Source organism: Planococcus citri, chromosome 5 (genome assembly GCF_950023065.1).
Source record: "Planococcus citri chromosome 5, ihPlaCitr1.1, whole genome shotgun sequence".
Taxonomy (NCBI): domain Eukaryota; kingdom Metazoa; phylum Arthropoda; class Insecta; order Hemiptera; family Pseudococcidae; genus Planococcus; species Planococcus citri.
The window spans coordinates 5,081,978-5,099,036 of NC_088681.1; the positions used below are offsets into that span (position 1 = coordinate 5,081,978).

At 36.2% G+C, this 17,059-nt stretch overlaps 1 protein-coding gene across 1 annotated transcript; it reads right to left on the reverse strand.

Moving 5' to 3' along the window:
• Positions 1 to 372: 372 nt before the first annotated feature.
• LOC135846690 (medium-chain acyl-CoA ligase ACSF2, mitochondrial-like) lies at positions 373 to 16,785 on the reverse strand. The gene is made up of 12 exons (XM_065365922.1): positions 16,595 to 16,785; positions 12,128 to 12,308; positions 11,922 to 12,050; positions 11,597 to 11,820; positions 11,359 to 11,476; positions 11,191 to 11,286; positions 10,956 to 11,104; positions 10,697 to 10,886; positions 1,644 to 1,792; positions 1,376 to 1,517; positions 1,183 to 1,293; positions 373 to 1,029 (listed from the first exon to the last, which is right to left on the reverse strand). The coding sequence occupies exons 2-12, from the start codon at positions 12,290 to 12,292 to the stop codon at positions 895 to 897; spliced, it is 1,608 nt and encodes a 535-aa protein (XP_065221994.1). The 5' UTR covers positions 12,293 to 12,308; positions 16,595 to 16,785; the 3' UTR covers positions 373 to 894.
• Between the last annotated feature and the right edge of the window lie 274 nt (positions 16,786 to 17,059).

Genomic DNA, 17,059 nt, shown 5'->3' on the forward strand with positions numbered 1-17,059 from the left:
ACGGCAAACTGGTTAGGCAATTTTATTAACGCCATCTCTTACCAAATGAACGTTTGTAACTCGCAGAATTTACTTCTTCCTATGTATGTATTTAGATGATGATTTCTGACTAGATAATAATTCGAGGTCGCCAAGTTCGAATCCGGCGTTGGTTTTTCTTCATGGGTACCACGTAAATGAAAATTTTCCATTTTGTTCTTAAAAAAAGCATGGTTATTTCGTAAACAAATTCGATTATATTTCAAAACAATTCGATTCTTCTCGAAAAACTCCAACTTTTTTAAGAACGAGAGTCTGTAAACAATTTGAACATCATTTCCGCGCTCAGGATGCTAAAATTTGTCTGAAGTCGTCATGAAAAACACGAAGAAGAATGTTTTATGTACTAATATATTTATTTATTTCTATGACAAGTTTTTTACATAAAAAAACATCAGAAATGATCAATGGTTGATTTTTTGTTAATTTTAGTGAGTTTTTAAAAAAATAATTTTTCAACATTTTTTCACTCCCCTAAAATTTTTTTTGGGAAGTGGAATAGTTATCGAATTTTTTACCGAATCAAGACCACGAATACATCAAAAGTTAGCAAATGGCACGTAGAATACAGTGAGTGTGTTGAAAATGCAAAAAAATGAAAAAAATAAAAAAAATATCACCCACTTTTGCATTTACCCACTCTACCTTAATTTGAAATTGTTGTGACAAAAACGCATTTTGGATTTGATAAAAAAAAAAAATTGAATCCATCTGAAGAAAATTCATTAAAATTTAACTAAAAACAAAAAAAAACTTGAATATTTAAATCAAATCTCAGTTATGGAATTTTAATAAGTACATTATTTTTGAAAAAATGGAATTTTAATAAGTACATGCTGTAGATATATATCTAACTTATTGTTTTAATATTTTGTCTTGGAGTTCTTTTTCAGTAATTTCTCTCAGTTTCACCTTTTGTATTTTTCCAGAAGCAGTTTTTGGATAATTATTACAAAAAAATATGTATTCTGGGATTTTATACGATGCAATCTGAAATCAAAAGTAGAATATTTTTGAATATATTTTTTGTTGCAACTGGACGTGGGTATTGGAGCATGATTATCTATTATTTAGTTTTGAGATTATTATTTTGTAAATACAGTTGATAGGTAAGTACTTATTCAGTTTGGCTGAGAGACTTACATTCCCTTCACAATATTGCTTCACATCCAATTCACTCAACTTTGAATTTTCCGTTTTAATTATAGCTGCTGCTACTTTTTCACCCAGTCGAGCATCACTAACACCATATACCTAAAAAAAAAAAGACAATTTCAGATAATTATTTGGAAACAAAATTAGAAGGTATCTCTTCTTGAAAAAAATGATGTCTTACTTGGACATCAATAACATCTGGATGTTTGATTATTGCACTTTCTATTTCACTGGGTTGGATATTTTCTCCTCCTCTGATAATCATTTCTTTGATACGACCAATAACTCGAGCGTATCCATTTTCCATCAAAGCAAACCTATCTCTGTAATCAGATTAGTTTTACAAATAGGTATGTAGCCCAATTGACTATTTACTCACAGTTTCATTTGTGAAAGTTATTGGAACATTTTCCCAACAACAAAACAAAATAAACATATCTTATACCTACCCACTGTGAAACCATCCATCTTCTGATAATACTGCATTTGTTTTTTCTGGTTCTTTGTAGTACTCCTTCATCAACATGTATCCTCTTAAGCATATTTCTCCTGGATGGCCAAATGGTACCAATTGATTGTTTTCATCGACAACTTTGACCTAATTAAAATGAATGAACTTTAATAGTGAAATAAGGAAATCAGTTGGTCATACAGTCATCAATGCGGATCATTCATTTCACTAGAGCAAGAGAACACGTAAGGTGATTATTGAAGAAATGACAGTTATACCCTGATTGAAACCGTTCATCACATTCTGAAGACTTGTAACCCAATCTTCAAGAATGAGAACAGAGAAGATCCTAGAACTTATCCTATTGAGAAACCAGAGATGTGAGGTGTTTTACTCCTGTATAATATGTGTATAATACTGTATTAATATATGTACAAAAAATAAAATACAGTATTTTACTGTATTCCTTGCTCATTGGTTCTACTTTGAAAAATAAAATCTTAAAGAGGAAATATTTCAATGTTTTGAAAACATTTTGAGTTACTTATAATCTTTCATTAAAGTTGATGTGGAGGCGAAAGGAAGCGTCCAAAAAAAATTGAAGTGTGTCATCAATTATTATGTGAGGAAGACACTGAAACTGGCTCTGTTGAAATGCCTGTGATGAGCAGGACTGCCTTGACCGCCTGTAGGTGTTCATAAGGTAATCCCTTTGCTACGTAGTTTTATGATCATGCCAACCTTAGGCAAGATTATGCTAATCTTACTGTAGGGGTGCGCTCAAGCAGGGCTGACTCCAGTTAACAGGCTGGTATGTAATGTTTGGCAACTACGCTGTTTTTGCAAAAATCACACCAAATCCAAAAATTTTTGAACTAATAGAAAGCATTTTGTATTCCCTACAAAAATGGTTTACTACACTTTTTCCGTAAAAATGATATTTTTCGACTTACTGAGATGAACATCAACATTACATCTTATGCAGAAATCAAAAAGTCAGCCCACAATGCCAAAAATCAACATTTTTTCCAAAAATGATACCAAGCTCAAAAATTATTGCATGAATAGAACGCTTTTTTAATTTCCTACAGAAAAGGTCTACTGCAATTTTTATGTAAACACAATATTTTCTGAGTAATTGCGATTTATATTAACGTATCGTCTTATGGAAAAATCAAAAAGTCAGCCCACAGCACGTGTTGCCAAGTTTCAGTATACTGGCCTTGGCTCAAGGCTATCATGCAATAATTCTGTTGAAGCTGGGGTCCAGCTCCAGCTTCATACTGGCTAAAAAATCAGTCTTCTGACGGAACAGTTCGCGATAGTTTCCTCTTGAGCTCGACTAGCTAAATATGTGACCACGGAGCCCTGCCTAGGCTCTCTGGAAACCACACATTTGATGTACCAATCTGTAGATGGTGATTTTGAACTTATAACGTGTCACATCATTAATCCCTCGTACTGACATGTTACTATCATTAAGCGTAATTGTATCAATCTGTAGGTGACATGGTGTTAGTCTCCTATCGATTGATCTACTTAATTTAAAGACGCTGTTGTAATTTATCCCTCATTGTTGTACACTGCCACGACCCTCTTCATTTAACAGGCCAGAACCGCCAAATCTGGCAACAATGTTTATCAGGCCCAAGTCGCGCTAGAGATAACATGCGTTTAAATGGGCCTGATACAATTTTTAACAGTTTTTCGTTAAATAACTTTTTTTTCAGTGATTTTATGAAAATTTTGTTGTAAAAGATCAAAAGGGAATAAAATTTGCAATCAAATGGTGTACCCATTGTTGAATTTTAGTCAATTTACTATTAATCAATTGGGAATGTGTGTGAAATGATTGTTGGGTGACCTCTAATTATCAGTAATTGCACCGAATATTTTCATTTAAATTGTATAAAACTATATATCGTTGGAAAGAGGATAAAAAACGCTACATTTTGAACAAAACCGGTGTCAAGTAATTTGTCATATTTTTGAGAACATCTTCAATTCAAACTTTGAATTGAGTTATTTCAAATACTGTAACAAGTGACTGAACACTCATAGTGCTCAAAAGGTAGCATTTTTTATGCTCTTTCCAACGATATATAGATTTGTATAATTTAGATGAAAATAATCGCTATAATATGTGATAATAGAGGACCTTCAATAATTACTGTAGACATTTTCCTCACTTATAAGCTTACTTACGAAGTGAAATTCAAAAGTACCCATACCATTCGATAGACAAATCAATCATCTTTCGACCATGCTAAAAAAAAATTTAGTAAAATGTACTCCATAAAAAGAAATTAACGAAAAACTTCAAAAATGCACATTTCGCCATAACAACAATGTGTTTTCTGGGCCTGATAATCGTAAAAATGCGGCGTTGCCGTTAGCAGCGGTTCCGGCCTGTTAAATGAAGAGGGTCGTGACACTGCTTTATAACTATCTTACAAGCCATGCTCTCGAGCATTTGAAGACACCTCCATAATCTTGGCCAATTATGCTGCCGCCATTGTAACGGCGGCATGGCAATACAGAATAATTTACATTAAAACTATTGTAAATTATTTGGTACAGACATCTCAATTATTGTATTTATATTTCTGATTAAAATTATTGTACATAATTGCTCCTTGAGTTATCATTTCGTTTAATTAAAAAGGTAACCGAGGATATTTGTAACATGAATAGTGAAGTTGATTGACTAAGTCTCTCCATCTCAAACTAAGCAGGCACCTGAGAAATATTTCCTCTCTAACGAATATTTCTCAGAATTCGCCTATAACAAAATTATAAGAATATCTCCTTTATCATGGTATTATCCATATTTTTCCCATTTGTAGTCTTTCTCACTCTCCCTATTACATGCCCTCATCACTTATTGTGATGGGTGCTGAAGACTTTGCCTAGTGTAGTCGAGTCAAAATTCTCATAATCTCAACTTCAACTCAGGGGTTTATGAAAACATATTTCAGTATTGTATCTCTTATTGGTAATATCATTCGAGATGGTGTTATATCAACATCCCTACATCAAAGTCAGCCTTTAAAATCACAACAAAAACGAAAGCCAGCCGAATTGATTGATGCGTACAGAAAACCAATCATATGGGTTGGGGGTTGCTTCAGTTTGGCTATTCAACTCCAAAATTCAGAATTCAAAATAGAAAATTAGACATCAACAAAGTACATACTAAGGCCTTTTTATAATGCTACGTTTTTTTCTACGGCAAAAATTTGAAAAATTTCAAAGTGCTTTTTTTACGGCAAAGTAAAATTAATTTTACTTTGCCGTAGCTTCTTACGATTAATTCTACGGTAAAAAGTACGGCAAAAGTAAAATTAATTTTACTTTTGCCGTAAAAAAGCACTTTGAAATTTTTTACCATTATAAATGCCTCCATTGTAATACATGAAATTAACTTTTGCCGTAGAAAAAAACGTGAAACGCTACGTTCATTATAAAAAGGGCTCTAGACAATTGATTTTTTTCATTCCTTAAAACTGATTGGCTAACGCTCTGCGTGTCCAACTTTCAATTTGAAATCAGGAATGTGCAATTTAGAATTTTGATAGCCAAAGTAAATGTACTAATGGAGTGCCAAAATAGATTTAGAAAAAAAACATAAGACCAATGTAGATGGATAAAGATGATACTACAGCTAGCAATTTTATTCTTCCAAGTAATCCCCAATGGTCTAAATAGTCTATCATGTTAACATTCACTGATAATTGGTGATGATGATGATGATGATGAAGATGAAGATGATGGTTATGGTGATGGTGATGGTGATGATGACAATGAAGACAACCACAATGATGATGATGATGATGATGATGATAATAATAATGATAATGATATTAATGATGATGATAATGATGTTGATGATGATTATAAAAATGATGATGATGACAAAATTTTGCAGAGCAGTCTTCCATTTTTTGGTTGGCTGCCTAAAATGAGAGTTTGCACATTGTGAGATGAGTCTCCTTGCTCTAGTGAAAATAAAATGAGCAAAACCACGAGATACGTATCAATATGCAATATTTATGCTTCTTTAGCAGTGTCAACATCACTACCGCACACTCAATTTTCATTCATTACTTCTATGTGATCCAAAATGTGGCCAACAGTAGAGTTGTAATATCTTTCACGAGAAATAAAAGAAGAAACCATTACAAAACGAATGATAAAATATAATGGATAAAACACACGTAAGAATAAAGGTACCAAACTAAAAAGATGATGAAATAATACCAATAGGTTGCGACTACGATTACATAGATCGCGCTAAAATCGAATAAAAATAATAAAATAATAATATTATCGAAGTAAAACGTATCAACCTCCCCCACTAAGGGGAAAAACGTTTCGGGGATCTCCTGTCACGAGTAGAACGACGAAGAACCGGAGGAGGCGAAGCAGTAGCCTCTTGAAAGGATTGCTCATGAACATCGTGATCATGAAGCTCTTGATCTTCGAATTGATCCGCAAACGAATAAGGAGTAGAGGAAACAGCTCCAGCAACATCGAACGAACGACTTCGAATTTGATTTGCATGACGCTTCGGGATGGAACCATTATCGTTGATCAAATACAGTACTTTACCAAGACGACTATGTATAAAACCATAGGCCCATTTTTCGCTTTTATTATAAACACGATATTGAACCTTTTGATTAGGACAAAATGATCGTCTAGGTTCGTCCGCAATCTCCTTGGTCTCAGAATCCTTCGGTAGTAGTAGGTCGAGCGTTGTGTTCATTGAACGACTGAACATTAATTCAAACGGCGATTTAGTAGTTGTAGAATTAGGCGCACGACGATAGGACTGCAGATAACGAGCCAATCGTTGAGTTAAAGTGCCATTGGTGTCGCATTTTAAACCATTTTTTACCGTCTGTACGTAACGCTCAACTTGTCCGTTGGATTGAGGGTGGAACGGAGGGGAAGTAACATGCTTTACGCCAATACTTCGCAGGTAGGTACTCATTTCCGATGAAACAAACTGAGGAGCGTTGTCCGAAACGAGCACAGTAGGATTGCCGAAACGACTAAAACATTCGACAAAACATTCGATGACCTTTTCAGTAGTAATTGACTGCAGCGGATAAACTTCTACCCATTTCGAGTAAGCATCGACCAAAATGAGTAAATTCGTACCATCGAGTGTACCAATATCGAAATGTACTCGTTGCCACGGAGCTTTAGGATTCTCCCACTGATGAGGCGGAAGTTTATCGGCGTTTCGAGCGTTTTTACCGCAAATTTCACACTGCGCGACCATTTTTTCGATGCACTGGTCGATTTTTGGCCAATAAATGTAGCTCCGAGCGAGTTGTTTACATTTTACAATTCCCAGATGACCAGAATGAATTTCGCGTAGAACCGCATCGCGAAATTTGGTAGGAATGTAAACACGTTCGTTACGAAAAATACAGCCATTATACAAAGAGTATGCGCACAACTCCTTGGGCTTTAACGAACATTGCTCTTCACCGGACAGCTGACGAAGTAGAGAAGCTGTGGTAGGATCTTTCAAAGTTTCCTCGGCAATTTGAGCAGCAGTAACTGGAATTTTCTGCAACAACTCTTTCTGTAGAAACGTAGGTGTATCGATTTGGTTAACATCGACTTCGTTATAAGGAAAACGACTGACAAAATCGGCATTGGCATTCTGTTCGGAACGGCGGTACTTGATTTCGTAGTCAAAACCTTGAAGAAAAATGGCGTAATGCAAAAGTCGGGTAGCACTGAGTGAAGGTTTAGCAGCATGAGCGGCGAAAATCGATTGAAGAGGACGACAGTCGGTAATTAACGTAAATTTTCTTCCAAATAAGTAATTGAAAAACTTACGCGTTCCCCAGTAGATGGAAAGTGCCTCCTTATCAATCTGGCTATAACGCTGCTCTGTAGGAGTAAGCTTACGAGAAACAAACGCAATCGGGCGCTCACCATTTTCATCTTCGTGACTCAAAACGGCGCCAATCGCTTCTGGAGATGCATCGGTTGCTAGAATCAATTTTTTGCTCGGATCGAAATGAGTCAAAACGCGATCACTAGCTATCTCCTTTTTAATATTCTCAAACGCAGCACTGCAAGCCTTAGTCCATTTAAATCTGGCATTTTTCTGCAAAAGTTTACCCAAAGGAGCAAATAATTGACTCATATTAGGAACAAAACGCGCGTAGTAATTCACTAAGCCTTGAAACGATTTCAGCTCAGCAGCAGTACGAGGTTGTTTAGCATTTAAAACTGCCTCAATTTTCTCTTGCGTTTTATGAACTCCATTGGAATCAATTTCGTAACCAAGGTAGGTTAAACGGTCAGTAAGAAAATCGCACTTTTTCTTATTCAAACGAATGTTGAACTTACGGCATAATTCGAAAAATTTACGAACTCGCATTAAATGTTCTTTAGCAGTAGCAGAAGCGATTTTAACGTCATCGTAGAAAACGCACGATCCTGGAAGATCTTTCAGCATAGATTCCATAAATCTTTGCCACTTCGCTGCGGCACATTGAACACCGTAATTCATACGATTCACGTTGTGTAAACCCTTTGGAGTATTCACCGTTAAAATTTTCGAAGCGTTCAACGTAGTACACATGTGCATATAAGCTTCACTGATGTCAAACTTCGAAAAATAACGACAATTACCAGATCCATGAAACGTTTCTTCCACATTTGGAATTGGGTAATCTTCAGGTACGATGTGTCGATTAACAGTTACGCTATAATCGCCAACTAAACGTACACGACCGTCAGATTTAATCACTGGCACAACTGGAGTAGCCCATTCTGAAGAAGTGACAGGCGTATAAAGTCCTTCGGCGACCAAACGATCAATTTCAGCATTAACAGCAGCTTGAAGCGCATAGGGAACTGGTCTAGCTCGACAGTATATCGGAACAGTCTCAGGTTTCAAATAAATTTCAGCCTGGACGTCTGGAATTCGTCCAATACCACTGGCAAAAATATCCGCGAACTCTTCGGTTAAACGTAAAATACCATTTTTCAACTCGACATGTTCAGAAACAGTCTGATTGATAACGTTCTCGGAATCAGCAGGTTTGTAGCAATGATCTCGAATATCGATATTTAAAGGTAGCAACCAATCGAGACCAACAACACTTGAATAATCACCATCGACGATTTGCAGTTCGAGATCGAGTGATTTTTGTTTGTAGGAAACCGTAACAGGTACAATACCGATGATAGTAAGTTCACCACCAGTGTACGAAGTAAGTGGGATATTTTCAGCTCGCATATTAGATAACAAACCAAGCTGACGTGCTTCACTCTTCGATAATAACGTGTAAGCAGAACCGCTATCCGCTTCGAAACGTACTTCACGACCATTTACTGATAAAGTAAGTTTTATCTTCGGCGTTGGAGCACTGCTTATGGCGGAAATACTAGCGATATCAACCACTTTAACGGATCTAGCTGACTGAGATTCGTTTAACGCACGTATCATTTCAGATCTAGACATACCGCAAACGCTAGGAAGATGACCCGTTTTGCTGCACTTTTTGCATTTTGTATTTTTACTGCAATTTCTGCACTCTGTTGCCTTATGATCTTTTCGTCCGCAACGGTAGCATACGATGACTTGAGATGACGAATTCGATGAGGCGTTAGATTTGGGTTTTTCACTCTTCGAAGAAGACGTATTCGACGCAGCGGCAGATTGGGGTTTTTTCTTCTTACGCACTGACTCGTTGATTTTGTTCATCGAGTTATCACTATTCGACCTTGACGAATTGGTAGCAGTTTCGCCAGTCGGAGCAGATTGTAACTGAGTAACACCCTTACCTGCTTGTTCAGCAGCTTTCGCACGAGCAATAACATCTTTCAACGCAAGATTCGGGGTAGAGAAGTAATAATTTTGCAAACTCGTATCACGTACTCCCGCAATAATGCGATCTCGAATCTCCTCGTCTAAACGTGCATCGGTATCAAACTCGCATCCGATCGTTAGTTCCTTTAAAGCAGCATGAAACGAATTGAAATCTTCGTTTTCTTGCTGAACACGGGAGCGAAATTTGTATCGACATACTGCTGATAGCGGTGATGGGTTGTAATGTTCGATTAATGCTTCGGTCAACGTTTTGAAATCCATGTCCTTCGGCTTTTTCGGTACTGAAATTTTCTTCATAATAGAGTAAGTTTCAGGTCCAACCGACGCAATTAGAAAATTAACTTTGTCGGCATCGAGAACCTTGTAGCAATTGAGATGACTGGTGAATTGCTCCAACCATGATTCAAAATCTTCTTTTGTAGCATCGAAGCGACCAAATGGAGGAGGAATATTAGCCGCCATCTCGCACGAAGAAAACGACGCACCGGACTCGGAGGAACTATCGGAATCGTAAATACTATCACTTACATCGTCGACCATAACAATTCGCACATACGCACATATTTAAAAAGCATCCTCGTCGCCAGTTGTAATATCTTTCACGAGAAATAAAAGAAGAAACCATTACAAAACGAATGATAAAATATAATGGATAAAACACACGTAAGAATAAAGGTACCAAACTAAAAAGATGATGAAATAATACCAATAGGTTGCGACTACGATTACATAGATCGCGCTAAAATCGAATAAAAATAATAAAATAATAATATTATCGAAGTAAAACGTATCAAGAGTGTTGAACTTCTTCGGGATCATCTGGTTGTGATATAAATGTAGCGCCACTAGTTTCTGTCAAACCATAACCACACTGTAAAGTTTACTGAATTTAATATAATTGGTAAAAATAAATTGAATTGTGCCCATCTCGTGAAACAATACATAAGTACTCAATCGATTGAACACAGCCTGAAAGCTCATAGTTTTGAAATTCTTGGAAGATTGGTAAGAAACTATTAACATAGGTGCTGAGTACGTCTAATCTAAAAATCGGGTTCTCTGTCTTCATCAATTTTGAAAAAAAAAAAAAAAAAACATTGGAAATATGTACTTATCCAAATTTACTTTTGAATTGGCACCCAAAAAAGAGACTCACAAAGTGCAACTGTAAGATTCATAGTTACCGAAAATTTAGAGTTTTTGAATAACGTTTTCAATAGCGTGATTGTGTCTGGAAAAATTAATGCTCCTGCACTGAAGAATCGTTCAACTGAGGATATTTTTTCGTATATTTGAGGATCACTCTGAGCTCTATTTTTCACTATTGTGATAAAATCAATGAACATTGTTGGAGTACCAAGAACCACAGTGCATCTGTAACGCCAACAAACGAGTAAATTTATTGAGAACAGACAGGTCTGATCAATGGGGATGAATTATTACTTGTCTGTAATTATCGAGTCTATGGATTTATTTGGACTAAACTTGAAACTTGCAACAACAATCGTAGATCCTGTTACAATGGATGCAGAAATTCCAATTACCATTCCAAACACGTGAAAAAATGGTACCTGGCATAAAATTTGTCCTTTCTACAAAAAATTGAGAAATTAAGATGAAGTTGGCTGGGTTATAGGTATTTCATTTTTGACCTTTTCAATGTGAAATAATCACTTACTTTTTTGAACAATTCTAAGCGGTGTCCCACAGATCTGGCACTATTTACAATGCTGTGATGCCTCAGTAAAACCCCCTTTGGTTTACTTGTGGTCCCCTATAAGACCATAAAAAATATCCAGCCTGTAGTGATATGGAGGGAATTTTTGAAGAAAAAGTAAGTACCTACCGAAGTGAACTGAATATTGCAAACATCAAAAGGGCTGATTTCCTTTTGAGTGTTTCTGATACTTTGTATTTGCTCTGTGGTCACTGTGGCGAATAAATCTTTCCATCTGAAGACACCTCTGAAACAAAAGTCGTTAATCATTACTAGTGCTGATTCTGGCTGAATGAAGTAGTTAATAAAAGAACAAAAATCAAGGCTGCAGCAGGGTGGCCACTCGGTAGATTGTGAAATTTCTTACTTGTAGCCTGTTTCACTGAACATCACCACAGTCTTGAGTAACGGAGCACGTTTGGTCGTGATATGAGTATTATAATCATGTTCTTGGATTTCTGGTATGACGCTTTTCAAAATATTGTAGAAATTACGACCATAATGCTGTTCATCCATGATTATAGCTTTCACATCACTTGCATTCAAACAATCTACAACTTCCGCACCTTCAAATAGTGGGTTCAAATTCACCTGTTTGTTTGAACAAAACAGTCCAAATCTACATTACAAAAAAACAAAGGTGTCCCAAGAGACAAATATCTTCAAATGCATAGAAAGAAATTGAATCATACCACAACAACGCCAGCTCTAAATGCAGCCAATAATGATAAATACCACTCGATAGTATTGAATCCCCAAATGGCCACATGGTCGCCTCGTTTCAAGCCCAAATTCATTAAGGCTGCTGCCAAAGTGTCAATCTGGAAATAAAGAATGATATTCTATCCCATCTCTGTACAGTATAGCAAAGATTTAATTCTAATTGTGTTAGTGAAACCTTTTCCAAGACTTGCGCATAGGTTAATTTTTGCCCTCCGTGTATCAGTATTGCAGTCTCAGTGGCATGTTCGTGGGCAGCTTGTTCGATTATTTGGCCAATTGTAACCAATTTAAGAGGTTCGGTAAAATCACCTCTGTAGTAACTTTTCACTTGTTCTTTCATGGATTCGTATTTGTATCTGTAAAAAAATGACGTGAAGTTATCAGAGATGTACACAAATGCATGCCATTATTTACAATTTTTATTTTTAACTATAGTACCGAGGAATAAGTCTACTCAACACCTGCTACAAGATATATGCATAAATACTGGCAAAACTACTGGCAGATCATGCAGAAGAATAGTTGTCAGAAAGTCAGAACGGATTTAGAAAAGGAAGATCATGCACTGACGCAAGTTATACAGTAAAACTACTGATCGAAAAAAAGGATCGAATACAACCTAGAAACACACATGTGCTTCATAGGCCTGGAAAAATCATATCATAGGGTCAATAGAAAAAAACTGTTTGAAGTCCTAAAAGATGAAGAGGTAACCTATAAAATGCGAAAGGTAATAGACAGCATATGTGAGGGCGCATACGGAAAGGGTCCTTATGACCAAAAAAAAAAAAAAAGTTCTCTGAAATTGTCGTAGGAACCCCTTTACAGAGTTCCTACAGCAATTTCAGAGAACTTTTTTTTTTTTTTTTGGTCGAATGGACCCTTTCCGTATGCACCCTCACATATATAAGAACACTAGAATAAAAGTACGAATTGGAAATAAACTCTCAGAACAAGCAGAAATAAACAGAGGAGTTCACCGAGGATGCCCACTGTCTTGTGTTGTATTCAACATGTACATGGATCACATGGTAAAAGAATGGCAGAAAATGAAACCAAAAGGAATCAAAACAGACAGAAGGCAGGAAATATCAACAGCACTATTCGCAGATGATCAAGTAGTACTAACAGAAACAAAAGATGACCTACAGAGATCAATGTACAATGAGAATATCATCAGAGAAAACAAAAACAATGGCCTTCAAAGGAAAGGAACCAGTAAGAAGCAAGGTTGTAATTAATGGAAAAATCTTTGAACAGGTCAGTAATTTTAAATACCTGGGAAACACGATATCATACCAGGGAGAAGTAGATGTTGGTGGAAAGATTGCAAAGTTCCTGAGAGTCACAGGACTGATAAATAGGTCCATGAGAAGCAGTAAGGTGCGAAAAGAAACAAGATTGAAGGTGTACAATACCCTAGCAATACCAATGATGACTTATGGAATCAAGGTATGGGCACTGAAAAAATCTGATAAAAGAATAATAACGGCAGCGGAGATGAAGTTCATGAAGAGAACGGCAGGGGTGACTCTCAGAGACAGAGTCCCACCTGACAAAATAACAGCAGATCTCAGAGTGAAGCCAGTCATGAAGAAGATAAAACAGTATTGGAAAGATTGGAGAAATCATGTCAAAAGGATGGAGGAAACAAGATCACCAAAACAGGTCCTCCAATATACACCAATGGGGAAGAGAAGCAGAGGGAGACCAAGGAGGGAACTCACGGATACCTCAGGCTCATCCTCAACAGGTTCCACACTGTAGCAGACAGGTCAACAGGCCTACCGCTTATAAGGAAATGACGACGACGACAAATTATAGTGCAACCTTCAGCCAGATAAGAAGAGTTTGTTGAATTTCGATTCTTTTTTCAACCCTATTAATAGCCCCAAAATTTACTTTGAAAATTTCAAGTCAATGTGGGAGGAGTTCAAAATTTTCTGGATGGTTGGATCCCTATATAGTCGGGTATCCCGCATAAGGATCTATTGCACTCCCCCCCCCCGGTCGATCCTGTGGGACAACTTTGTTCTTAGAGGAGGAGTCTTAAGGAACATTTATAGCCCTTGTCCTTAAAAAAACGTGACCCTACTTACAAAATGGCGGCCATTTTGGTTGACAGGTCAGCCAAAATCGCAGATTTTGCGTTCCAACATTAAACATTACACTTGCACGAAATTTTTTAGACTGTACAAAGTTAGATTGAAAGATCAGGCAAAAATTTATCACCCGTCAAAATTTCAAGAGCTAAAGTGCCTTTTTTGATTTTTGGTGAATTTTTGAAAATCAAATTTAGGTCAAAAATAAGGGAAAAATCAAAATTTTACCAAATTGTCCAAGAAATCTGAAATTCGGGATATACCCTATTTTCGACCTGCCAAATCGATTGGAAACTGTTTCAAACCATTTTGAGCAGTTCTTGGAGCCTCCAGCAGATTTTTAAAACTCTAAACTCCCACAAAATTTTATCAAACGGAGTTGGAAAGCCGAAATTTACTCTGTAACAATGTCTTTTGGAGCCTTCAGCAACTTTTTTTAAATTACTGGAGCCTCCAGTGGACTTTTAAAACTTGAAATTTCCTCAAAATTTCATCAAACGGAGATGGAAAGTCGAAATTTACTCTGCACTCCAATTTTAACACCATCTGAAGACGACTTCAGGTGGGTACAAGTTATTTTGAAGCCCCTAGCGACTTTTTGAAAATTACTGGAATCTTCACCAGATTTTTGAAACTTGAAATTCTCACATTTTATCAAATGGAGTTAGCAAGCTGAAATTTACTTCGCAAACTGATTTCAATACGATATGAAGTCGACTGCATGGTGGTTTCAAATACTCGTACAGTTTTGAAGCTTCCAGCTATTTTTTTTGAATTTCAATTTTCTAAAAAACGCCATACAACCTTTAAAAAAGTCGCTGGAGGCTCCAAATCGACTTGAAATCCACGATCAGTCGACTTCATATTGTAATGAAATTAGTTTGTAGAATGAATTTCGGGAAATTTCAAGTTTTAAAAGTCTACTGGAGGCTCCAGTAATTCGAAAAAATTCGCTGGAGGCTCCAAAATGACTTGAAATCCACCTGTAGTTGACTTCGTATCGTATTAAAATTTGTTTGCAGAATGAATTTCGTCTTTCCAACACCATTTGATAAAATTTCGTGGGAATTTCTAGTTTCAAAAATCTGCTGGAAGCTCCAGAACTGCTCAAAACAGTTTGGAACAGTTTTCAATCGATTTGGCAGGTCGAAAGTAGCGTAGGTACATATCTCACCTCGGAAGTAATAAGGTTACATCTCGAAAAAGTGAAATTTTACAGGAGAGTGATTTTCTTTTATTTCTTATAAAACTTGATTCATTATTTTTATCAACTTTAATTGTGAGGAATGAATAGCACCACATTAAGATCTGGTATCCTACCTTCATTTAGCATAAGAACACTTTGAAAAATAAAATCTTAAAGAGAAAATATTTCAATGTTTGGAAAACATTTTGAGTTAGAACCTTTCATTAAAGTTGATGTGGAGGCGAAAGGAAGCGTCCAAAAAAATTTCACGTTATCAAAGTAGTAGAGAATTAAATTTCCAATCGACGTACAGTCGTTAGTTTTTTTTCTAGAGTGCTTAGTTTTTGAGTTTCTCTCAAAAAACTAACATTTCATTATATGTGCAAATTCATTTTTCTGAAAAGTGATCAATTTAAATTTTTTTTTCATTTGGTACAAACCAATAAAAAATGCACTCCTTGTGGCTATTTCCAACTAACAAACATTCAAAACAATCAAACTGTTTGTTAACACTTTGTATGCACAAAATTTGCTCAAAAAAGGTGGAGTTTTTTGAAATATACCCTTATAACTCCAAACAACTTGCAATGTTGTTGGGATTTTAACTTACGCCATTTGCGTTTTTTACAAGATCTGGATAATGTACCCAACTCAAAGTGTTATTTTTGGTTTAGGTGGGGGGGGGGGGGGGTCATACAAACCCCAAAAATGCAAAAACGTCAAAATCAATTTTTTTTTAGATGTAACCTTATTACTCCCGAGGTGCCAAAATTTCAGCTTTCTTGGTCTATTTGGTAAAATTTTGAGTTTTCCCCTTATTTTTGGCCTAAAGATTTTCAAAAATTCACCAAAAATCGAAAAAGGCACTTCAGCACTTGAAATTTTGACAGGTGATAAATTTTTGCCTGATCTTTCAATCTAACTTTGTACGGTCTAAAAAATTTCGTGCAATTCGAATCTTGGAACGTAAAATCTGCTATTTCGGTGGACCTGTCAATCAAATTGACCGCCGTCTTGTAAGTAGGGCCACTTTTTTTTAGGAGAAGGGCTATAAATGTTCCTTAAGACTCCTCCTTTAAGAAAAAAGTTGACCCGGTGGATGTACGGGGGGGAGGGTGCAATAGATCTTTATGCGGGTTCCCCGACTAATAGCCTTGCATAAAATATGTATATTCTGAAGAGCGATCTCCGTTCCGGTGACATGCCTCCACAGCTAAAATTTTTTTTGAGAAACTTTCAACTCAAAATGACGGTCTCTGCTGAATTTTATCAAATTCCGCTGATTTGATTTTTTTTGAATCGAGACACCCTCACCTACATATTTTAAATACCTACGTAAAACTCGTATACTCACCCTCAATTAAAATACTAAATATTAAAAATAAGAAACAACTGACTGGAAAATTGAGCAGACACTTTTGATTACGCACTACACGACACGTTTCGACGTTTCATGAGCAATACATTTTCGTATTCGGACGCTACTAAAGTAGGTACACATAAACTCGTATGTACGTACCTACCTATTCAAAAATTATACTAGATGTATAATTGTATATCTAGTTCATAAATAGACAGGTATGAAGGGCGAAGGTGACTTGGGTAGCATAAATTTTCAATGTAAACGTGTGGGCACTGGACCCTGTAATTTTTTTTTAAAAAATTTCGAACACAAATTGAAAGGACAGCGGTTTAAACATGCTGGAACTTTCAAGTGAATCAAAAATTTTCATAACTTGATTACCTACATATTACGACTTATGGAAATATTTGTTGTGCAAAATATGTGCATGCAGAAAACGAAGGCTATATACCGATT